The sequence below is a fragment of the Sphaeramia orbicularis genome, chromosome 1 (assembly GCF_902148855.1).
Source record: "Sphaeramia orbicularis chromosome 1, fSphaOr1.1, whole genome shotgun sequence".
Taxonomy (NCBI): domain Eukaryota; kingdom Metazoa; phylum Chordata; class Actinopteri; order Kurtiformes; family Apogonidae; genus Sphaeramia; species Sphaeramia orbicularis.
Window position 1 is genome coordinate 25210508 of NC_043957.1, and position 26156 is coordinate 25236663.

Sequence of the window (26156 nt, forward strand, 5' to 3'; positions counted from 1 at the left end):
CTAAATATTCAGCAACATCACAAGAAATATGACAAATGTTTTACACCCATAGTCCACAGTACAGGATCTTATTGATGATGGAGAGGCAGACCACTATATAAACTTTTCTCCATCACAGCCCAAAGATTCTCAGTGTGGTTCAGGTCTGGACTCTGGTTCAGGTCTGGGACTCTGTGGTTCAGGTCTGGGACACTGTGCTTCAGGTCTGGACTCTGTGGTTCAGGTCTGGACTCTGTGGTTCAGGTCTAGACTGTGGTTCAGGTCTGGACACCTTACTGCGTCAGTTAAATGGTTACAGAACATCTTGCAGCTGAAACATTAATCAGTGCAATCATTACCCAGTGGCAGGATCTGAACTATTAGCTGAGTTAAATCCAGGAGGGGACTTGGTTCGGTTACAGTATATGTTTAAGTGTTTCAGTTCATATGAACCAGTCACCTAAAAGAACTGACAACTACTAGTGGAGGAGGAAAATCCAGGGGCAGCCTTAGAGTCAACTTCCACATGGATTTACCTCCATTGTTGCAGAAAAGCTCTCAGGTCTTGGTTAATTTAACACTATTACAGTTCTGAATTTTATTATTTTATTTTTCTGCTTTTTAGTGACCTATGCCTTTTTATTTTTACTTAAGAAGGGGTCCCTATAAGTTTCTACAAGTTAAATTTAAAACTTTTTATGACCTTTTTAAGACTACTTAGAATTCAAATTAATGCTCATTTCACAGCCATACTGGTGAAAAATGTTGACTCCTAGAGTGTAGGAAAATGTATTTATTTACTCCAACACCTTGATTCCCACTGTTTGAGTCATTTCTCACTGGGGGCTGCAAACTTAGCGATAACTGGTTTTAATAATTTTAATATAAATTGTGAGGTTGGAGCTGAGTCAACTTACATTACTTTATTTGCAGCTTGGACATTTAACAGACACATTTAAGCACAATACAGCGAACAAGTTTATGGCAACATAACTTAAGACCCACTATATGAAATTCAATACCTTAAAGAGTTTTTTAAAGTATCAAATGCAGATTTGTAAAGTCAAGATTTTTAAGTCTTTTTAAGACCTTGCAGGAACCCTGTTAAAATGTTGTAAGCAGGAACTTTATCACCTACTTGAGTAGAAAATAGTGTATTAATAGTATATTTTCCTTGACAGAAAAAAATGGACCCGCTGTATCTGTGGACTGGGTACATAAGCAAATCCATCTTCACCTCGTCGTGTAAACATGCAACAGTAAGAGGAGTGTCCTTGTCATTGTCATTGTATGGTAAGAGAGTAAACATACAGTTATTTTGGGTCTGTGAAACTTGTTCGGCTAAACACAACAGGTACAGTTTATTTATAAAAGGTGTCATTAAATCAACCTAAGATGGTAATTTTCTTCAGAGTGACATGTTTTCTGCTGAAAGAAAGAACCATGACATGAGCAGATCTGAAGGATGAGCTGGAGGTATGGACTGGTCTGTCTACCTTTGTCCCCATTACCTCGTCTCCAGCTAACTGATTAATATACATTGGGGTAGAATGATATAAGCCCGGCTTCTTCCTCCTTCATTTTGGACATAAAGTGTTGTTTTTGTCGGCTTGTTGCCCTCAATATTCTGGAGTGTTCTGTTTATGTGGTTTCTCTAATTATGATTCTGAGAAAAAAGTCAGAATTCTGAGATTAAGTCAGAAAAACTGCACTGCGTATAGAGAATTTAAACTCCAAACTTTCATGAATCACATTTCCATATTGTACTGTTCTAAATAAAGACATTTTGAAAGCAGGAACCTTCACCGTTAGGGTCAAGAACCTTCCTTTCAACATAACAAACCAGGGACTAAATTTATCTCTGTAGGACATTCACACTTGTGTGGAATGGAAAATTTGTCCAGTGGTCAGGAGTGCTGATTGTCTCTTATTGCACTGCTTCATTTACAAAACACAACAACACCTATGCAATTAGAAACAGGGCAAGACATGACTGGTTTAATTCATGACTTGAATATTAAGTTAAATAGAAAGTGTGTAAAGAAGAGAGCAGCAGTTCTAGAGAAAACAGATACCAAGGCCTAGTGCAGATTTACACAGCTATGTTGTAAAATGCATCTTTTGGCTTTTTACACAGTTTTACACTGTTTTGGCTCTGAAACACCTTCCAGAATGAAGACATTTATTGATTGTTGTACAGAAAAGAAAAACTCTAAACCCATAAAGACCCAGTGCTACGTTTATGGAAGTTCCCAAATGCATTTTTCTCTCTATTTAACCTTCCTTAAGTAATTTATCACCATTTATTACAATGTTATCCTCTATATTTTGCAATTTTTCAGTGAAACTCAGGTATTTTCCTATATCTAATTTATTGATTATGTAGATGTTCATAAAAGATCAGTTTAAAGTTGAGGGTTATTATATCAGAAACAAAAAAAAAAAACTGAAGAAAAAGTGACTTTTCGGCAAATGTATCATTAATTGACCATAAACCAAGTGTGTCCATCCATTGTCACTGATCAAACTCCATGGGTTTTACTTGTGAATCAATGTTGTAGAAGATGACAGTGTTTCCACGATCACTATAGACCCTCTGAATGTCCAAATGGGTCATATCTGATGACCATGAAAAGATGACACACTGTATTTTACACCATTTATTTACATGTATTGATAGGTTTAGTGGATCAACAGGTGTTAAGCAGATTAGATCAATAGATTTAGATCGCTGGTGAATGTTTGGGTCTTTATGGGTTAATGTCAGTGTGTGCCATCTTCTCCTGTGCTGATGTCTCCATGTGTAACAACATGCCTTTAGGGTTAGGGTTATATCACCATCTGTTGGTTTGGCATGCTCTTGACAACACTTCAGCTGTGTTCTTGTGTTTACATTTGCACAGGGATTTAGCTTGTGTAGTCAGGGTATTGAAGAACAAAGGAGGAAAACTCATCTTAAAAAAATACTGTACTGTAAGAATGAATGAGATTTAACATAAACAAGCACCAAACAGCACATTTTTGACAAATAAAGAGAAATCTGTCATCTTTGAAACATGATGGATTGAAGTTTTCTAGTATTACTTGTACTGTTTTGGTGTAACATAGACTTGTCTGTGAAATATTATTTTCCGTTTGCTTTGTCAGCCACTCATGGTTAGAAAGTGGAAAAAAAGAAGTCATTTGTGATGTTACCATAGTGTGAATCAGTTTGTTTAACATGTGTGATATTTTCATTAAAGTGTACATACCAACCGGCAACTCAATACCTGGAACATAGAGCAACACACTATAAATGAAATAAAATGCCTCTTTCAGATACAGTTACATCGTTTTTCATGTAGAGTTTAATAAAAACGTGTTGCATATATGCATCTGCATGTGTTTACAGTTTATTTATGTCTGTGTAGGTTTGGAATTATGAGTTTAATGAGTTTTTAAATAAATATCAGTCTGTGGATGAGTCTTGAAGGTCTTTATATCCTGTAGACTATGTTCGTGGGACTCTTTAGAAGCTTAAATAACAAACAAATCCTCATATGTACGTATATTTGTGTTTTTAAGCCTGTGTTGACTGAACTTTGCTGTTTATGTATTTATGTGTGTGTGTGTGTGTGTGTGTGTGTGTGTGTGTCCGTGCACTGATCCCAGCCCTTACCATCCTCATCAACCTTTTGGATGGGCTCAGAGGGCACCGAGGCCTCGCTGGAGCCATACATGTTGACCGAATACACTCTGAACTGGTACTTTTGTCCTTCTTGCAAATCAAAAACGGGGTAACGAGGAGAATGCAGTTTGACTGCTGTGTTGATCTTCTGCCATGCTCCAGTGCCTGCTAAGCACTATGGGAAAGTGGGGGAGGGGGAAATGAGACGGTACAGTCTTTGTCTAAAACAAACTCATTAATATAGCACAAACACCAGGAGGAGCTTTCAGGATGTAAAATGTGCATTTCTGAAGAGTTTGAGCTCCAGTAAAGTTGATCAATACAGTTAACAGGTATTAACCTACAAGAGCCCAGTGGGGTAAGACTTGGGGATATCACTATCTATATCTATATGATTGATTTATGTTTGTTTTATGTCATTGGGTTTTTTTTTTAAGGAAGTGATATAACATTTTTTAAAAATGATTATTTGATTTTCTTTTTAAAGGGGTCATATTTTGCTAAACCCACTTTTATTTGTTTATACTTTTGGTTCATTTATTTGTGTATTTGGACCCTAATTGTTCCAAAAGTTTGAATTTGAGCCCTCCAGGTGTTGCAAAGCTATCTTTACATTCATTTTGGCAAAAATTGAGTGGATTTCTACAACCCGTTTTAATGCATTCTTAATTTGTTGCGTCTATAACTAGTTACGTCATGACATTTGCACATATAAGGTCAACACTTCTGACAAATATTTCTTCTAGTATAGAGAAATGGGACAGAGCAGCACAGTCAACAACCTGGAGGGGGTGGGGTATGAAGTGGCTCATTTGCATATAACGGGCTAGCGCTCAAAACAACCTGTCTTGTGTCATTACTCAGAAACAGGGTAGAAGATGGACCTGTGGAGTTGAATTAATGAAGAATTCAGACCCAAGCATAACATTTACCACAGGGATATGTTTTAAAAAAGCAAAATATGATCCCTTTAAAACACAATATATACATAAAAACATAGCAAAAATATAAGGTTGGTCTCTTTTAGATGGAAAAAAGGATGAGGGAAATGGAAATGGCTTGACCTTCATTTACTATTTAATTGAATAAAAAATAAAATCACCAGTAAACAGAGAGTCCTGTTTTGTCATATTCTAAAACCAGATATGGTCATTTATAAAGTAAGAAAACCAATGTTTTTAAAAACCTATTTACAGAAAGAAACTCCAACTTTCCAAACTATACATGGACCCAATATTGGTGTTAAACAAATGTCACAATACAGTGTGAACAGTATATATAACAGTAAATAAATTATAAAGAAAAAATTTTTGACGGTGATCCCAGTTACTTTTTGCTAAGTCTTAAAAAAATAAAAATACATAATGAATACACTGTACATAACAGAATGTACTGCAATTTATCTTTATAGGACTACTAATATTAGTCCCAAAACTGACCTATCATTGAAATCTTAACATTATCTGATAATTATTGACTATTGATCCTGGTTCTAGTTTGGGCTCTGGTGAACACCTATCTATAATTTTGGGAAAATCTGCATATTTAAACAAAATGATGTGAAAACAGTGGTAACACTTCATTACCTCCGCCAAGGAGGTTATGTTTTTGCCAGGGTTTGTTTGTTTGTCTGTCTATCTGTTTGTTTGTCTGTCCGTTAGTGTGCAACATAACTCAAAAAGTTATGGACAGATTTTGATGAAATTTTCAGGGTTTTTGGAAATGGGATAAGGAAGAAATGATTAAATTTTGGTGGTGATCGGGGGTGGGGGGGCCCACGGGGGGGGCCACGGATCAGCCTTGGCGGAGGTCTGTGCTGTAGAAGCACTCGGAGAGTGCAGACCTCCGCCAAGGCTGATCCGTGCCCCCCCCGTGGGCCCCCCCACCCCCGATCACCACCAAAATTTAATCATTTCTTCCTTATCCCATTTCCAACAAACCCTGAAAATTTCATCAAAATCTGTCCATAACTTTTTGAGTTATGTTGCACACTAACGGACAGACGAACAAACAAACAGACAGACAGACAGACAGACAAAAAAACCCTGGGTGGGGGGGCCCACGGGGGGGGCCACGGATCAGCCTTGGCGGAGGTCTGCGCTCTCCGAGTGCTTCTAGTTTAAACATGTTTCTGACATAAAACCCTTCATACAAGTAGGAGTCTTTATGAATGACACTGTTTGAGATATCTTCATGCTAAAAACTTCACAGTGACCAAGAAAACATAACAAAACATAAGGTAATCATGACAATGAAATAGTACCAAGAAAAACATTCATGATAAAGTGTGATACAACAGAACAAGAATAACATACACATGATAAATGTATCTGTAATGTCATGTTTCTGACACATTATGTTGTGTTGGCTAATGTCAGCTGATTAGATCAAAAACTACTCAAAAAATGTCAGCTTTAAAAATCAAAACTGATCAATCACACTTGGTATCATAAAAACTAAAAAAGACTCCATGTAAATGACGGTTTTATGTCAGTTTTACGCATTCTTTCAAATATAGCGTTACCAAAACAGTTTAATATAAAGTAAATCTAATGCTGCCTTCACGTGCTATGGGAATTATGGTAAATACTAGTTAGAAAACTTGTATTTTCTACTGGAGAACTGGGAAAAATTTTGATCCACGATCTGCCGAGATGAAAATAACCTTTGAACTTTCCAACATGGGAGAGAGCAATGAGGGATTCAGGGTGAATGATACATTGTTTTTATTAACATTCTGCTGCTGTTAGCTGATGATTTTGCAGATTCATAGTAAACACAATTTGTAACAAAAAAAAAAATTAAAAAATGCTGTAGCAGATGAATTTATGCAAACCTGTTTTACCCAAGTTGCAGGTCACGATAAGTTGTGTGTCAGCCATTTTTCATTTCACGACAACAAAAGCACTTGAACACAACACACTCATAATTTCAAATTCATAAGTGGAAAGGATCATCTTCCCAATGGCACGTGAAGGCAGCATTACACACATCAAGGATGACTATAGCCTTTAACAGTGACCTACACTGGTGCACATGTTTGACCAGAGGTGAAGTAACACACACCTTCTCGATGACGTACCACAGCGGCGCTCGTCCGCGAGGGCTGGGGGGTTTCCAGCTCAGCACCACATACGATTTGAAAATCTCTGACGCATGCACATCTGTGGGCTCCCCCGGGATAGTTACATAGCCTAGATTGGGAGTGAACGTGTTGAAGCACCGAGCACAGAGGCTATTCAAGATGTCCCATCATGCATCTTGATGTCTGACGGCTGTTACTAAGACACTGTGAACTAAGACACTAAGACACTAAGTCACTAAGACAATGTGGGCACTATGAGTTAGGCTATTTCACCCACACTTACATCTAAAAACAGATGAAGATCCACTCAAATTAAAGCTGAGATGTAGCACATGAATTTTATTTTATATGCAGGTGTAGGGGTGTGTATTGGCAAGAATCTGGCAATACAATGAAAATCATAATAATAGGATCACATTACGATATATCATGACACTGTTAAAATGGCAATTTTTGGTTTGTTTCTTTTTTTAAATTATTATTTCCTTGAAGAATTGAATTACACCCGAAATATGCACAAATGCTAAACACATTTTTGTTTGATCAGAACAGGATCTATTGCTATATCACAACATTTTCCTCTGTTAAAACTTAAATTGTGTTTTACAGACATTACAGTTTAAGATCCTGCTCAAATATTCATATTCTATTAGTTCATAACTAACATCATAACATTATTTTTGTGCAATCCCAACAAAGGAATCAGTGGATTAATTATTAAACTCATCTTTAAAATTACACTTTTCAGATCTGCCACCTTAAAAAATGTGACAATTTCAAACATAAAAGTGATTATTTGGATATGAATTAGTTGTCCTACTCAGGAAAGACTGAATGACTGATGAACTTTATGATATGATGTGGGACTTCTGCAATAGCCTCATGTGAAAAATGGAAATGTCATTAGTTTAGTAGGGGTGTCAAACATACTGACCCACCTGAGATCATACTGGGCCTCTGAGCTAAAAAGAGTTTGACACCCCTGGTTTAACACATCAATTGATTTGGTTTGGTTACAGTTCAACACTTCAGACTGTTAGATTTTATATATTAGGGGAAAAAAATGAAATTAATAATGCATAAATTGATTAAAGTGTGAAAGGAAGAATGGGACCACCGCAAGAGGGAAGGGCTGGGAAAGGAACAGGAAAAAAGTCTGTGTGTAGTGTTAAAGTCAACACATTAGAGCAAAGTTAGATGTGAGAATAAAGTTCAGATGTTAGGGGATATTCTTGTTTTTGTTTAACATTTGAAAAGGTGAGTGGGGTGAGATGTGATGTGGAAAGGTAGGATAAAAATAATCTCTTCTTCACAAAATGCTGACAAGAATCCTCAGACCTTTGTAAGCATGTACTCATTCTTGTTTTTTTTTCTGAGTTTAATTAAATAGTTGGTAAAGGTATTTTTAGTGGAGTAAAATCTTTTTGTTTCTTTTTCTTGAGAAACATTTTTAAGTCTTAAAGACGTTAGTGGATGCTGCATAACTATGAGGACATTTTATACTTCACACTGTGTTTTTATTTAGTGTGCGCTCTTCTTTTAAAATGTAAAATATGTTGCTGATCAGTACTAGAAGAAGGGATTGGTGTTAGTTTTTGTTGTGGGGGATCAAAGTGAAGATGTTTATAGAATGTGGGGAAGAAATCATTGAACCCACATTTATACAGCTTTACCTTCTAGATCATCATCCTTGATCACTATGTCGTATTTGCCGTGGATTTTAATCACTGTTGCAGGAAATGACAACAATTGGCCTGTTAGGAAATGCTGGAATCCCGCCGCTCTGTGCTTTGTATTTACCTTCGTCGGTACCTTGGAGCCTCTCGCTCTCAGCAGGGTCAATGGCGGTCACTTTATCAGATTTGCGGGATGGTCTGCTCATGCCAGCGCTGTTCACTGCTCTGACCCGGAAGTGGTAGGAACGGCCGATGCTCAAGCCATGGACTGGGTATTTGCAAATCTTCACTGGGGCATCGTTGCACTGGACCCAAGTGTCACTGCCGGCTTCACAACTATACACCAGACGATAGGGAGGAGACGATAATCAGTCTAATATCTCATTTCATGTCATCAAATTAAAAAACTCAGCAATTATGCCAGGAGGGATTAACCAGAATTAGCACCTTGTGTTCTATATCTCTGCCACCAAGACTTTGAAGGAATTAAAAAAAAAGGTATTAGGTGAACTTTCTGATAAAATGATGCTATCACTATATTGACTACACTGAATAATTTCCAATGGCAAACCTGCTGTTGTCTTCAGGATAAAATTTAAAAAAAACTGTGCGGTGGGATGATGCTACAAAGGAACTACAAAGTCTAAAATGTTGGATTCTTCATACATGTAGTGCAGGGGTGGCCAAAACTGGCCCGCCGAATGGTCCAATCCGGCCTGTGGGATTAATTTGTGAAATGCAAAAATTACACTGAAGATATTAACAGTAATGGATGTCAAACTCATTTTAGTTCAGGTACCACATATAGACCAATATGATCTAAAGTGGGTTGGACCAGTAAAATACTATCATAATAACCTCTAAATAATGACAACTACAAATATGTTTATTAGCTTTAGTCTAAAAACGTAAAAATTACACAAAAATGTTCACATTTACAAACTAGAAAAGCACCCGGAGTCAGGCAGGCATCCCACAGAGCGATCACCACCAAAATTTAATCATTTGTTCCTTGTGCCAGTATCAACATTTCCTGAAAATTTCATCCAAATCTCTCCATATCTTTTTGAGTTATCTTGCTAACAAACAGACAAACCCCGATGAAAACATAACCTCCGCCGTTCCTAGGCGGAGGAAACTATCCTTTCACAAAAAATGTGAATAACCTGGTCAAATATGAACAACCTGTCATGTCTTAAGAATAGTAAGTGCAATTTCAACAATATTATGCCTCAGTTTATCATTTACACATATGCATTACAACCTACAGATAGCTAGATATACTAAGGCTCAAAATACTAAGTAAGAGATATAATATTGTTAAAATTGCACTTATTTCTAAACAGATATTTCAGGTTGTTTTTTAAAGGATAGTTTGTAGATGTAAACATTTTCATAATGTGACTTTACTTCTGTTACTCTAAAACATAGAGAAAAATTTGAAGTTGACAAAATCAAGAGCCTGAAGTGTTCAAAAACCTACAGTTTTCTCTATCAGTAATAATGTCACTGTTCACACCATGCAGAGTGTTTGATATATTGTAAGTAAAAACGTCTTGATTACTGTTCCTTAAATCAGAACTCTGGGATTATATTTGGAGTAACTGGACTATATTCAGGTCTGTGCTCCAACTGTGTTCCATAAAAAGAAACCTTGAAGGGTTCTCAAGGTGCAGACTGACCGATCCACAAAGTATCCGGTGATTGCCGCCTCATTGACGGTGTTGGGTGGTTTCCAGGCAACCAGGACATAGTCTGAGTTGATGTCATATGCTTTGACACTCATTGGTGCACCCGGGGCACCGGCAGCAGTGGGGGCGGCATCTATGGAGGTAGAAACCGAGGATTTAAAAGAGGAAAGAAAGAAAATAGAACCACAGATACAAATAGATTGATGGACAGAGAGATAAAGAGACGATAATCATGAAACATAAGTCACAGGGACACTGGATTTAAGGATAGAAAAGTATGACAGTTACAGTTAAAGGTTTTGTAAAGTATATGTGTATCAATATTTCTTTAAGCTTTTAAATAAAGACAACAGAAGAGAGAACCACTGTTTTCTCAGATTTATTTACTTTAAGTTAACTAACAAACCAACTTCTCTTGTTTTTTTTTGTTGTGTTACAGAGGAGACTGCCATCTTTTCTGTGTATATTATTGTGTATATTATGTAATATACATCTGAACTCATACTATTAACAGTCCTATATGGATGAACCAAGACACACACATATAGAACATTTAAAGGAAAAGCTGAATTAGAGGTTTGACACACTATGTTTGGTCTGTAACAGCATCCAGACATAATTGTTATTGCAACATTTTTTCCTCCACTTATGGTTGTGTTAGTGATTACGCATAATGCCTCCTGTTCAATATATATCAAATTAATTTGATTGATCTAAATTTCCCTTTCTGAAAGTGGTTACATATTCCTAAATCATGATATTGAAATTACTCTAGAGATCTTTCTTGCTTAAAAAAACTGACAATGCAATCTCTATGGGTCTTGTAATATATTAATTGTGAAGGTGTTTTTCAGTCATATATGGCATAGAATTTTACATAAGGAAGAGTACTGTCAAGTTTTATCATATATATGTGCAATTGAAATTGTAAATCTTCTGTAACACTATATAAGTACAAATACATTAAGACTTTTTTCTTTTTTTGGCATATAAACCAAGTCAAATTCACCTAGATCATTTTTGCAGATACAGGAGTTTCTCAGAGCAGTAGATCGCAGTTATACAATGTTAAGTATTGTGACATCATCTTCAGCATTACTATACCTATGAGTGAGGTAGGAAGAGGATGAAAGTTATAATGCTGAAAATTTGCTGATACTAGAAATAGGGTCTTACCGTACATGGTGGTCCCTACTCTCAATGGAAAAGTAAAAGATTTTGTGCTGACTTGATGCAAGTTTAGCTAATACAGCCAGTGGAAAAGTGGACAGTATATATTTGGTGTTCACTTTTTAATGGATTGCATTTCTCTTCTACAATCTTGTATCGTAGGCTGTATATAAAGATGGTTGATGCAACACCATTTCCATCCCATTATAGGAAACTGAGGTTGAAATATCACAGTAACAAAGCTGCCAGGTTGCTCCTGTGATGCATTTAACAACCAAAATCTGCACAATAGAGACAGACATACAATCAAAACATCAACTGATAGACGGATTTGTTGTAACAGTTGTCAGCCATCTGTTTTTATGTAATCAATAGACTTTTTCCAGAGCAGACATTTTGGCTTACTAAAGCAGGAAAGGCACAGGTGTCACTGGTAAAATTAAACATGGCTCCATTCCATTTGTTGCCCCAGGAGGAGGTCATTCCAGTGACACAGCACACACAATTCCAAGCCCTGAAACTGAATCACTGAAATGGGATGCAGCCATTTTTAATGACACCAACAAGTCAAAATGTCTGCTGGGGAAAATATCTAAAACTTTTTACACACAACCTGATCAGACTGATGATAATTTGATGATATCTACCTACTAAGACTGAAAACATTTTTGGGAGATACTGCATTTGTTTGATGAGGTACCATTCTGTAATTTGGGAGTTTGCTCATCCAATCCACATGTGTTTTATGGATCTGGAGAAGACAGCCGACCATGTCCCTTGTGGTAACCTGTGGGGGGTGCCACGGGAGTATGGGGTCCATGGCCCACTGCTACAGGTTATTAGGTCCTTGTACAACCGGAGCCAGAGCTTGGTCCGCATTGCTGGTAGCAAATCGGATTAATTCCCAGTGAGGGTCGGACGCTGCCAGGGCTGCCCTTTGTCACCGATTCTATTCATAATCTTTATTATGGACAGAATTTCTAGGTGCGGCCAGGGGGAGGAGGAGGTCTGGTTTGGGGGCCTCAGGGTCGCATCTCTGTGTTTTTCAGATTATGTGGTCTTATTGGCTTGTTGACTGTTTGCAGCCAATTGTAAAGCAGCTGGGATGAAGATTAGCACCTCCAAGTCTGAGCTCATGGTCCTCAGTCGGAAAAGGGTGGAGTGCCCTCTCTGGGTTGGAGAAGAGCTGCTGCCCCAAATGAGGGAAGGATGGAACAAAAGATCAACAGGCGGATTGGGGCACTGTTGCAGACGCTGTACCTGTCTGTTGTGGTGAAGGAGGAGCTGAGCCAAAAGGCAAAAGGCTCGATTTACCGGTCGATCTAGGTTCCTACCCTCACCTATGGTTACAAGCTGTTGGTTGTGACTGAAAGGACAAGACTGCAGATCCAAGCAGTGAAAATGGATTCCCTCCACAGGGTGGCTGGCTTGTCCCTTAGAGATAGGGTGAGGAGTTCTGCCATCAAGAGAAGCCAGCTGAGGTGGTTCGGATCTGGTCAGGATGCCCCCTGGACACCTCCCTGGTGAGGTGTTCCAGGCATGTCCAACCAGGAGGAGACCCTGGGGCAGACCCAGGACATGCTGGAGGGATTATATCTCTCGCCTGGGAACATCTTGGAATCCCCCTGGAGGAACTAGAGGAGGTGCCCGAGGAGAAGGAAGGCTGGGCTTCTCTACTCAAACCTATGCCTCCGCCACTTGGACCCGGATAACAGGGAGAAGATAGATGGATGGATGGATGGATGGATGGATGAACAGACGGAAGGATGGATGGATGGATGAATGGATTTGTTTGATGAGTAGTTTTTAGTGTGCTCATGCCCCTTTGGCTTTACGTCCATCTTTATATACAGGAAATACTTTTACCAAAGGCTTCTCTGTTTTAAACATTCATTGCTGCAATCAAGCAATCCAACAGATTTCCCACCAAATGTGACTAAGTAGGTCTTGATGGTGTAATTGGTGCTGATGACACTGTTAAAGGACAGATAATGTATCCTACCTGAGACGAACAGGTAAGCGCTATGTTCAGTGGTTCCGTCCTTGGTAAAGATGCGAAGGGTGTAAAGTCCCTCATCGTCCTTGGCCAGGTGAGGCAGGGTGAGACGGGCTACTCCTCCACCCACTGACATCTCCGCCAGCTTGCTTGGTTTCAGCAGTTTATCTGAATAAGATGAAATACAAAATGAGGAAAAACAGCAACAACAATAATCTAGTCAGTAATAGTAAAAAACTTAAATACAATCTTACCGTCTCTGTACCACTGGGCCATTGGGGGCACGTTGGGGAGGTCGGGGACCACCACCATCGTACACACCAGACTGATGGAGCTGCCCTCCACCCCAAAGGACACTGGGAACCGATCCAGCAGGGTCACCTCCAGCTTACTGGCATGGATCTCAGTCAGATGGGGCACTGGACAGGAGACAAACAATCTCATCACATGCATTCATTGCGTAATCTGGTTTGAAGAGGGAAGATTTGGCATGATGTTCTGAATATTTGGACTTCTCTCCATTAGCTCTATACTAAATTTAGGATTCAAGGTTTAAGGCTCCCTCTTCAACAGACCTATTTAAACCACACATACTGATCATTTGTTGAAGATTTGCTCACTCCACCCTCAAGACTAGAAAACACTGTACTTTTAAATCTGTGGAAACCCATTCATCTGTAAATCTATTCAGACTTTTTGACTAATTTTTCCCTTTCATTTGCTGTCTTTCCCCTCATATTATTGTGAAACATTTGCCATCATTCAGCTCTAAAAGTGACACAGCACACACTTTTCACCTGTCAATGAAAGGTATTGATTAAAATAATATTTATACTTAAAAACTTCTAATTTCATATTTCTATCCAGTTTTGGTTAGTTTAGTTAGTATGTCTTAAAGCAGTCAAGTACCCATGAGGTTTATTTGCTGTCTTGTTGAAACTGCCCATTAAAAATCTTCTAATAATGATTTAGATTAAATTAAATTAGATTAAATTAGCTAAAATTAGATTAGACTAGACTATATTAGGCTATATTGATCCCACAGTAGGGAAATTCAGTGGTCAAGGCAGCAACACAATAAAGTGCCAGAAGAAAAAGTGCAGCATAAATATAATGTAGTACAGTATAGTATAGTACAGTATAGTATAGTATAGTATAGAAATTACACACATAAAATTACACACCATTCTGTCAAAACACTAAAAGGAGAAGTATTAATCAACAGTGGCTCACTGAAAAATAGGACCAATGGCCCTGTAGCTTACCAGCCAAATTAAAAGCTTTGGGAAATGTATCCAGATGCCATTTATTATAACCCAGTTATGTGTATTTATTATATTACAGAAATAGCCCATGTTTTGGTCATATTCCAATCAGATCTGTAAAAAATTCAAAATGCAACTTGATATCATTAATACTTACTGATTTATTGGATCAATCCACTTCCTATCTCTTATAATGGGAAAATTTGTCAAAGTCGCACCAAATCCAGAATCAGATTCGGATCGAAATAATGTCAATACCTTGTGTTGCCATCATCATAAAGAAGCTGTTTACCAAGTTTGAAGTCAATTGGAATTGTACTTTCGGAGAAGAAGATGATTGAAAGTTTTGTAACGAACGACAGACAACAACAGACACTGCCGACAGACGCCGCTGCCGCCACCGGACGGCGCATGACAACAATAGCTTATGGCCTGTCAGCCGGTAAGCTAAAAACCAACTGTGAGGACAAGCAGAACTGTTGACTGATGAAAGCATATAGATGAGGTTTGCTATTTTGATGATGACAAAATAATAAACCCATGATCTCAAGAGAATATAACTGTAAACACAACTGTTCTCACCTTCCATATATTATAATTAGCTGATCATGTTTTTATTTTGTCTGAGTTAGGACAACACCTCCTCATAATAGTTTCCACTGCTTATCCTTTCACACGCCTGCATTCACTTCTATTTGTAGTCCAGTGTGGAGCTGACAATGTCTGGGCCTGACTCCAAACAAAAATTAAAAACACCCCCTCCTCCAGCTAAATCCTCAGCTCTCTGTTCTCACCTAGACCGAGGTGGCAGGACTCTCCAGATCCAGCTGGTCCTAGAAAAGACAGAACAGCACAGAGATTAGAGACAGGGTAGGAAAGGCAAATATAAGTTTAATTCTAATGAGAAAAGAGAAGCGAGGCACTGACTCTTCACAGTAATGGTAGCTTTGCTGGTAGCGGTTCCATGCTGGTTGGTGGCCACAGCGCTGTACTCTGCAGTATCACTCACAACACACCTAGAAGGGACAGAAATATAATACATCTTCTTTATACAAAAACAAACTGGATAGAAAATTTATTAGCATTTTTATTTTTGTTCTGTTAAACTATACATGTAAAAACAAACTATGATTATGTCCACAAGTGTTTTCAAGCACGGAAACTAACATCAAATTGAACAAAACTGATATAAAAGTGTTTTATATTTCTGACAAATAATGTCTGTTATTATCAGGCCATTAAATATGAAAAATAATCAGTGATGGGATGATCTGACATTCATTTTTTATCACAAAAAGTCTTTATATTTAAAATTTAAAAGGCTAATGTAAATGTCTGAGAATGAAATGTGAAATGCCTTTTCTGTTTTCAATTTAAACTGGAAAATGATACAGCTGGTTTACAAATACCTTTGAAATTTAGAATGTCATTTTAATATAGTCCAATGTAGGGTTTTTTTTTTATCTATTTTGCTACAGTCTTTTCTTCTTACTGTACTGAACTGCTAATTGTAGTATTAATAGTCATTTTATTTCATGGCCTACAGTATGGAATTAGGGACTATATGTGCAGAAATTAATGTACAGTACTGTGCAAAAGTCTGAAGTGACCTCTTGGTTTGTTGTTTTTGCAGGGTTTCTGGAGGGGTGGAGTCTATCCAAACTGCCACTGGGTGAAGGTGGGGTACACATTACTAGGTTAACTGGTTAATGCAAATCACCCATTGGTGTGAATATGAGAGTGAATGGCTGTCTGTATATGTCAGCCCCGTAATGAACTGGTGACACCTCCATGGTGAACCCTGTCTTCACCTGACGTTTGCGGGGTTAGGTTCCAGCACCCCCCCGATCCTCTCGAAGATTAAGTCAGAAAATGAAATATGACTAAATGAACAGATATTTATCTCTCATTCTCTTTTCTCCAGGCCCCACAAGAAAATATAGGGAACATGTGCACAGCCTTAAAAGATAAACACACAAAAAAAAACAGAACTAAATGTGTTATGAAGGTTGAAGTCACTATTTAGTGTGACCTCTGACCCCATGACAAGAGGCAGCACAAACAATTAGAAACATCTGACATGTGTTGAATGTTTCTAATTGTCAGATGTTTCTAGTAGTTTCTGCTGCTTCTTGTCATGTGTATGAAACATCAGTAAATTAATGCAATAAATCTCATATTGTCTGAACGAAAGGGTTATAGAAGTTATAGGGTTATAGAAGCTGTTTTATTTCCCTGAAACTTTAGTTTTGTCCTGCTGTTCATATTTCATATAAATCCAGAGTGGATCTAATACAGAGACCAACAAATGCAAACATGTGGACATTAGAACCAACAAACCTAATGATGGACTGGGACTTTCACACAGTACTGTATAAAATAAAATGAGGCTGAGCCTGAGGCAGTAGGAACATTACATACAACAGAGAGTCAAAAAGTTCTGGACAAATGTCTTCAGGGGTGCTCAGGGCTGATCATGCCTTTGCTGAAGCACCTCTTAAACTTTGGAACCATCTGCCTCTCTATATCAGACAGGCCTCCTCTCTGTTTTTAAATCCCTTTTTAAAACCCATCTTTTGTCCTTGGCTTTTGAAACCATGTGAGATGTTTGAATGTATTATTTTTATTAAATTGTTTTATTTGGCATTGGTTTATTGTTCTTATTTGTTGTTGTTTTTTATTGTACAGCTTTTTATGTTTTAATCTATTCTTGTATTTTATTCTTTTATTTAGGTTTCATCAAATTTTCTGTATTTTTATTTATTTATTTATTTATCTATCTTTATCTTTTATTTTATTTTTACAGTTCTATGTTTTTTAATCCATTCTTGTATTTTACTCTGTTATTTTGTTTTTTATTAATTTTTCTGTACAGCACTTTGGTCCACTGGGGTTGTTTTAAAGTGCTTTACAAATAAAGGTGGACTGGATTGGATTGGAGATGTCAAAGACAAAGGCTGTGTCAAAGACAGCCCAAGCAATTCTACAAAGAAGAACTCTACCGATAGAAACATAGACTGCACAAGTGTTTAGACTCTAATGGAGCTTATGTAGAAAAATAATCTAGCTATTTTGATAAATAAACTTTTTATTACATTTGTCAGAAAACTTTTTGACTCTCCCCTCGTTCATTACATAGAGAAAAGGCATCTTTGTTTACTTAACAATCCCACATGACTCCTCAAACCGGCTGTAAACTCCTTTAGTCAACAGCAAACACATTGTGTGCTGCTTTTTTAGAAAAATGACCTCATGTGGCAACAGAAATGACTGAGGGTGTATGAAGGGCGCGGCGCCCTTTTGACAGCGACTGAAGAGGAGTTGGGGGTGAGAATAGAAAGAAGAAATGTGACCTTCATCCTGCAAATAACTTTTTTACAGACGATCTCTTTTCTCAGCAGTAGGCAACATAAATTACAGCTGTTCTCTTTCCCATGGGAATTCTGTACTTGGTTTCTTTTTTTTTTTTACACTGTGAGGAAATTATATTATGTATTAAAAAGTTGGTGACATAAACTAGAGTCTCCTCAATGACCCTGTAAAGTAGTTCGAGAGATATTCAAAGCCCCAGAGAGAGAGAACGGCAGAGAGAGAGGGAGCTGTGACAGGAATTCATGGCTTGAATGACGCAAAGGTCAGCACTTCGACATGAACAGCTGAGGGGTCTTGAAGATGACGAAGAGGCAACAGGCTGGGCCTCATCTCATCCATGTTCTCTTCAAGGCCAAAACTTCTTTACAGTTTAACACAAAAATAGGAGAAACAGACTAAAAGTCGATGTTTCCAAATGAACCTCAGGTGTTCTGTTTTGCCTGTTTCTGTCTTTGCTGAAATTCACACATTCCTTCTTCATTTCACACCATTGCATTGTCGCTGCGTCGTCTGCTTCAATTATTTATGGGTGCTTCTGTGAAAATGAGTTCATTTTGGTACCTGGCACTTCACCAGCTTTTTAGACCCAATAATAAAAGAGAAATTTAGACATATTTCCCCCCTGGATGCACCTAATGATGACCTCAAATAACTGCAAAAAAATTATACTCTTACCCTGAGCCATCCCAAAATTTATTAATTTTTAATAAAATGTTGGGGCCAAAAATAGGACCAAAATTGGGACAGGAAATAGCTACCTAGGTGTCATTGCATTTGATCTGGAAAACATGGCTTAAAATGGTCTTATACAGACTATAAATAAAGACACTGTGTTAAATTTGACGATCCCAGTGGTTTTTCTAATCCAGACATGTGGGTATTTCTATGAATCTCAGTCTCATTCCTGGTTTCACGTGTAACTCATCGTGTCCAGTGGGGTTACATGCGGAACCTGTCCATTTAAACAGCAGTCATTTTTGTGAAACACTGCCTTGCATAATTGGTTCGATTCACAAAATGTACCTGTGAGAGAATAGAAAGATATTCAAAGTAGTAGCGCATAATTTTCGTGTCATTTTTATCGTGTTACATGTGAATTTTTGTATAAAAATAATATAAAAATGTGTTTTATCTGAAAAATAGTTTCTCTTCTATCTCAGTAAATATTTAAACTTGCTTCATAACATTAGTCTACATGTTGTTTGAATCATTAGCCCATATATCCAGTTCTTAGGAACCAATTTCATTGAAGCACCCTTATACATAATTAACCCTTAAAGACCCAGAACTATTTTTGTGGTGACTTCAATTTAATTTCTCGACATTTAACCTTTCCTACGTGATTTATCACCATTTCTTTCATTGTACATATGTATAATGATAATAAAAAGCATTCAATTTATTATATTACTCTACATTTTCCATTTTTCAGTGGAAAGCAGTGATTTCCTCTATTTGATTTATTTATGTAAATGTTCATAAAACTTCAGAGTAAAGGTTATGTATCAAAACAGAGAAAAAAGAAGAAAAAGAGACTTTCTTAAGCGAAATATATCATGAACTGAATATAAAAATAAGCATCTACAACTACTGTCATATGTTAAATTCCATGGGTTTTACTGGTGAATCAATGTTGTAGACCATGGTGTCGTCATGGTAACTATGGAGCCTCTGAACATCCAAATGGGTCACATCTGATGCTGCTCAAAAGCTGAGAAACTGCATTTTGCTTGAATTATTTAAAAGTATTGATAGGATTAGTGGATCAAGAGTTGTTAAACGCTTTAGATCAGTAGATGCTTTTGGTTGCTGGTGGCTCCTTAGGTTTTGGAGCATTAACAGAGATCTGAAAAACTCCAACTATTTCTAATAAGTAAAATTGACAGTGTAGATATTTTCTAGCTTTTCTTTTGTGGAAAAATCAGCTGAACTTTTAAACATTGTCACTTTTACATTGTCTCCTAATTTGACCAGTTACCAGCTTCTAACGTCTTCAAACTGAGCATGTGCAGCAGGGTGAGTGTGTTTTAAATGTCTGATGAAGTTTGTTCTTCATGTACTGCTCATTTTGGTTTCACTGGTATAAGCTTCATGTCCTCCTCTCTGTTTCATTTGTTCACCACATTAATTTTCTAGTGATGCTGTCTGTGTCCATAAGGTGAGCCAATATGCAACTCCTGAGTGTAAATCTGATCCAGACAGAACTGGATATATAAAAAAAGACTCATTATTCCAGGACAAACAGGATGAAAACCAGCCTATTCTGTTCAACAGCCACTGTCATTTTTAGTTTTGCCCAGATTCAATTACAAACAATAGAGCAAAGCGAATATGCATCATATCAGGACACTTATTTGAAAGAGTCACTATTATTTCTAATTAACCTCAACAGCCACTAACAGAGATAAACTAAAATTTAATTTGCCAAAACAATTAACGTGTTTCCACCAACTTGCATTGTGTGTACAAATAAAAAACTACACAGAAATTGTCATTTATGTAATTTGTGTGTGTAATGTACCTGCTAATGATCAAACTGTGGACTCCATATTTATTCTCAATCTTGTACTTTCCTGGAGCGCTCAGTGGGTCGACTGGTTTCCCTCCTTTATACCTGCAAAGAGGAGGTAGTCAGTGATCTTGCCTCGTATCTACACTCCTGATCAAAATTTTAAGGCCAGTTGAAAAATTGCAAGAATTCACATTTTGCACTGTTGGATCTTAAGAGGTTCTACGTAAAGTTTCAAAATGCAAAAGAAGAAAAAAAAAAAATGAATAAGCAATTTATTGAAAACAACAATTAAACTGAAATAGGCTGTTCATCAGCCAATAAAAAGTTTAAGACCACAGCTCAAAAACGCCAAAACCCCCAAAAATAGAAATAAAAGTTTCAAAAAAGACTCAATGAGTAGCTCCACCGTTCTTGTTGATCACTTCAAAAATTTGTTTAGGCATGCTTGATTATTATTATTATTATTATTATTATTATTATTATTATGGGAGTGTTTCCAGGAGGTCAGTGGGAACGTTGCTCCAAGTGGTGAAGATGGCTTCACAGAGGGAATCCACTGTCTGGAACTGATGTCCATTTTTGTTAACTTCCCTTGCCATCCATCCCCAAATGTTCTCAATTGGATTTCGATCAGGGAACATGCAGGATGGTCCAAAAGAGTGACATTATTCCTCTGTTCTCAGTCCTTTGTCAGGCATTGGGCATTGTGAACTGCAGCGTTGTCTGTTTTTAAACCCAGTCATTCCCACACAGGCCAGGGCCCTCAGTCATGACCCATGACCCCTGCAACATCTCTACATAGCCAGCCTTAGCTGTTTGACACCCCTGTACAACCTGAAGCTCCATTGCTCCACTGAAGGAAAAAGCTCCCCAGATCATGATGGTCACGCCCCCTCTACTGTGCTGTACAGAAAACATCTCCAGTGGGATCTCCGTATCATGCCAGTAACGTTGGAAGCCATCAGAACCGTCAAGGTCACATTTTTTCTCAACAAAGGATAAAACTTTCTTCCACCTTTCAATATTCCATGTTTGGTGTCTCTCTTGCAAAGTCCAAATGGGCAATTTTGTGGCGCTGAAGGAGACGAGGCCTTTGAAAACGCTTTTTGTTCTTAAAGCCCTTCTCTGGCAGATGCTGTCTGATGGTTATTGGGCTGCAGTCAGCACCAGTAACAGCCTAAATTTGAGTCGAGGATCGTCCCGTGTCTTGACAGACAGTCAATCAGATCCACTGGCTCAGCGCCAGTTAAATTTTTTTGGGTCTACCACTAGACTTTTTTGTTCCATAACCTTCAGAATATTTTTAGAAATTCAAAATGACTGTTTCACTGCGTCCAACCTCAGCAATGATGGCGCGTTGTGAGAGACCCTGCTTATGCAGCTCAACAATCCTGCCACATCCAAAGAGAGAAAGCTTTTTAGCCTTTGCCATCAGGAGGTCATGACAGCGTGAATACCTGACAGAAAATGACACTGAATCTACATTTTTTGCACAGATTTGAACTTTTAAAGGTTGTGGTCTTCAACTTTTGATGGGCTGATGAACAGCCTATTTCAGTTTAATTGTTGTGTTCAATAAATTGCTTACTCAGATTTTTTTTGTCTCACTCCCATTTCTTCTTTTTGCATTTTGAAACTATGCTTAGAATCTTCTTAAGATCCAACAGCGCAATGTGTAAATTCATGCAATTTTTCAACTGGTCTTAATTTTTTTTATCGGGTGTGTATGTACTATACAGTATATATGAATATGAATGTATACCCATGTCTATTCAACAGGCAGTTAAAGCAAACATGGAACATTACAGAAAATATTGTAAAGGCAACTAACATTTTTATTCCAATTCTTTAATACATTTAGCTTAATTCCACTATACACTTATGAATATATTGGCTCAAAGAGATGCATTTGTTTTTTGTCTTTTTATTGTTCATGCTTGAGATTATTATTATTATTATTATTATTATTATTATTATTATTATTATTATTATTATTAATAATAATAATAATAATAATAATAACAACAATAATAATAATAATAACAAAAGACAGCTTCAATATAAAAACCATAAAGCCTAAGCGTCATTGTGAATGTTGTCCTGCGTGTCAGAAAAGTCAATAAAATAACAGATACAAATATAAATCTCTGTAGATCCCTGTATTTAGTCTAATCTCGGTACATGTGTACAATCTGACCATTTGACGATGGGCCTGGGGTTTCCTGACACGGTGCAGAACAGTTTAACGGGTGTCTTCTCCCACACAGTGTGGGGCCGCAGGGCCACCAGGAAGTCTGGCATCTTAGGGACATCGTCCAACAAATCTGGCTTCTTGGCCATCATGTCCTTCACCTGCAGAGAACACACTGTATCAGGCTAAAGTGTACAACGCAACCCTTACAATAAGCCACACACGGTGAAAAATGTTTTTTTCTTTATTCATATGACCAAGACGTCCCCTTTTCATCTTTGAAAGGTATTTACCATGTGTGGACACAGGCTAATTGTTTCTATGAAAAGAAATATCATCAGAAGAACATGTTGTCATCATCAGCATTTCCCAGCTGACATCACTAAAACAAATCTGAAATGTACACTGTCAAGATGGATTAGAGATGGTGAGGTCAGATGGCAGCACTGGGGGTGACGGACACAACATTTCACTTCAACATGTGCTGTTTGTCTCTGAATAGATGCTAAATATTTTGCACGAGAAGAAATTTAATTCATACTGCTTTGATATAGCATCTCTAATTCAAAAAACGATGAATGCTGAATTCTCTGTTTGCTGTTGAGAAATGTTGACATGGCCTGTATATAAGCGTCGTTCATACACATAATCAAAGCTGATAATCATTGCATTGAATAACTACTAATAATATATTAGATTTTTCCAAAAGGACCATGCAGAAATATATGGATCTCCTTTGGATTAAACTTTAAAAGCATACTTCTACTAACATCTGTTATAAAGACCTCAACATGGCCTCCAAATAGTTAGATTGAAGAGTACATTTCCAGTAATGCAATGTAGTATGACCTTTAACCTCTTAAAATCCAATGAATTTGCACCTGAGCAGATCAGGATTAGGCACCAGCGACACAATAAGATAAAATAATCCTTTCTTCCATATAGTTTGGTCCATAAGTCTAAACTTTTATACAAACAAAGCTGACAATGACTTAAAATAGATGTTTTGTTAATGCTTCTTATAGATGACATACTTTACTTCTTCTACATGTTTAGCCAATGTTGTCTGAGCTGTGTTTTTACCACATACTAAAAGAAGAATTTTGACAAATTCGATTACGTTGTCCAAGTGTTGAGTGTGGTCTCAACATTTAGCCATATACTTAATCTGTCAAAAGAGAATAAATGAAAGCAAAAGCCTTAGAGCTGCTTTTTGCACCTTAATCTTTGTGTTATTTGTCTACAGACATAACACACCTCGTTTTTTATTTTACTTTGTATATGTCATTTATATGTTGTATATGTTTCTTCTATCTGTAGTACAGAGTTGGCCTTTTGTATATTACAGTATTTCTTTGTAGTTTTGTATATTGTCAGTATTTTTCAGTGTATATTTTCAGTATAATTTTTGTGTGAGATTTTTATTATATACAGTCTTTCTTTATGCACTTTAAGAATCTGCTGCTAAAAAAGAAACAGAGCTGCTAAACTGATTTTCTTTGGTCCTGTAATAGTGACAATAAATTCTATTCTATTCTATTCTATCCTATCCTATCCTATCCTATCCTATCCTATCCTATCCTATCCTACTTTGGTTCAAAATGATAAAGTGAATTATTGACAACTAGGATTCAGTAAAATTACACTTGTGTATACATTTCATATATTATTTAACCTGCAGTTTTATGATGACTGAGCCTTACCTGTGAGAAGTCAACTTATTAAATCTGTCAATTTTTGACATTAAAAGAGGCAACATATCACGCTCACAAATGTTATCCCACATGTGTATAAGGAAGTACAAAATGATTTAACCTCACAGTTTAACCACTGAAACTGTAAACTTGTTGAGACTTACCTCTCGCTGAATGGCGAGGTTGTCCACTTGGACTTTCGTGGCGACCCTCATCCTGTGGAGCTCCTGCTGGATAACAGCAAGTCCTTTCCCAACATTTGCGCTCACTCTCTGATACTCCTCAGTACCCTCCGAAGTCCTAACAACAACAACTCACATTAATCTATACATCAACTTCAGAACATTACAGTCTTTAAAAATGCAAGTGCACTTACTTCCTTTGGTTTGTTATTTATATCTTTATATCTTATTAAACACATTTTTTAAGTCTTCTGTTAGAAACAGTGACGCTGAAACTTTGTCGCCTTTTGCCTTTTATTGACAAAAATCACTTTCTATCCATCTGTTCAAGTCATCTACTAAATTATTTTCTATCTTCCACTTCGTCTACATTTCCTTACCATATTTCGAAAAATAAAGTAGTAAGATTAATGATATAAGTGAATAACATGGCATGTCTGTTAAATAAAAGGTAATAATGATGTCAAATGCATGACTATATGGCCATTAACATATTTTGTTTTCTCAGATGAGCATTTTATGTCTTTCATCTAAAAGAACAAACTGAATTGAATGACTCAAGTAATTTTTTTTTTTTTTTTATATTTCTTACTTTTAAGAAATTATTTGAACGACTACTTTAACTCTACAAATACAGATGAACTTTACTGATCCCCAGGGGACATTTCATTTTTCCATCAGCTCAAGAAAAACAAAGAAAACCAAACAGAAACAGAGTTAATAAACAATCCATCTATCACGTATTAGACTTAAGGTACTGTAGAGTCTGATGGGACTATTCTCATAAAATAATACTTCCATTTACATTCAGTTTCTGCCTCTGATGTATTTTATTTGTACATATGTGAGAAGAATTTAATATGACTTTCCTCGATTCTCATATATATTATTACCTCAATAACATGTGGCACATCTTATGTGTATTTTCTCATCATCATCATTTCAAATTCTGAATGATCATGACTGGAAAACTAGTAACACTAAAGAAATGTGCTGCCTTGTCAGGTCAGCTACTAGAGACTGTGGTTCAGTATTACCTTACACTTAAAATAGCCTGACATATGACGGCAGCCAATAGGAGCTCACCTATCCCGGAACACCGGTACGGTATACGCTGGTTCCGCCATAGCCTCTGTGGCTTGGGCCTGCACCTGGGTCACCGATTTAGAGGTTGATTTCCTGTCCAGACGAAAGTACATGATTTATGAAATGACTGTTATAGGTGAAATCATCAACAGTGTAATGGACCCTCATGGCTGCAGAAGCACAATGGACACCAGTGAAGACCTCTGATGGTCAGTTCTTTAGTCCTATAAATCCAACTCCTTCAGTATTTTCTGATTGCATTTTCTGACCCTGTTGTTTGAAGCTACTTCACAACGTAAGGATGTGCAAATAACTGACAGTCGAGCTGATTAGGATCCGTTTATTTCTTGTAAATTAACAACTGATTTGCATGTGTATACAGAAACGCAAACTTTAAGATTTAGTGGACTATCGATAAATCTTTGCAGGTTTTTATCCAGGACAATAAACAGAACCAGAGATAATGTGAAGCTAAATGTAATGTCTCTGATACAAAATAACAGGTCAGAGGAAATGAATTATGACAGAAATCTTTAGAAAATGCAAAATATCTGCTATAAAAACATTCAGGAAGTTCTGTGGATTGAAGA

At 37.1% G+C, this 26156-nt stretch overlaps 1 protein-coding gene across 4 annotated transcripts in view; it reads right to left on the reverse strand.

Annotated features, from left to right (window-relative positions):
• The window catches only part of myom2a (myomesin 2a), a 53463-nt gene that overhangs the window by 23038 nt on the left and 4269 nt on the right, over positions 1-26156 (reverse strand). For 2 of the 4 annotated variants that reach the window (XM_030132491.1, XM_030132512.1), the window contains 13 exons: positions 25567-25659; positions 24463-24598; positions 22611-22765; positions 20423-20515; positions 15457-15545; positions 15324-15362; positions 13519-13683; positions 13271-13432; positions 10090-10231; positions 8544-8743; positions 8405-8458; positions 6713-6840; positions 3638-3821 (listed from right to left, as the gene is read on the reverse strand). In XM_030132491.1, the coding sequence (XP_029988351.1) occupies positions 3638-3821; positions 6713-6840; positions 8405-8458; positions 8544-8743; positions 10090-10231; positions 13271-13432; positions 13519-13683; positions 15324-15362; positions 15457-15545; positions 20423-20515; positions 22611-22765; positions 24463-24598; positions 25567-25659 (1640 nt within the window). Of the gene's footprint in view, positions 1-3637; positions 3822-6712; positions 6841-8404; positions 8459-8531; positions 8744-10089; positions 10232-13270; positions 13433-13518; positions 13684-15323; positions 15363-15456; positions 15546-20422; positions 20516-22610; positions 22766-24462; positions 24599-25566; positions 25660-26156 lie in introns of all 4 variants that reach the window. The other 2 variants (XM_030132503.1, XM_030132520.1) reach the window with 2 other exon arrangements.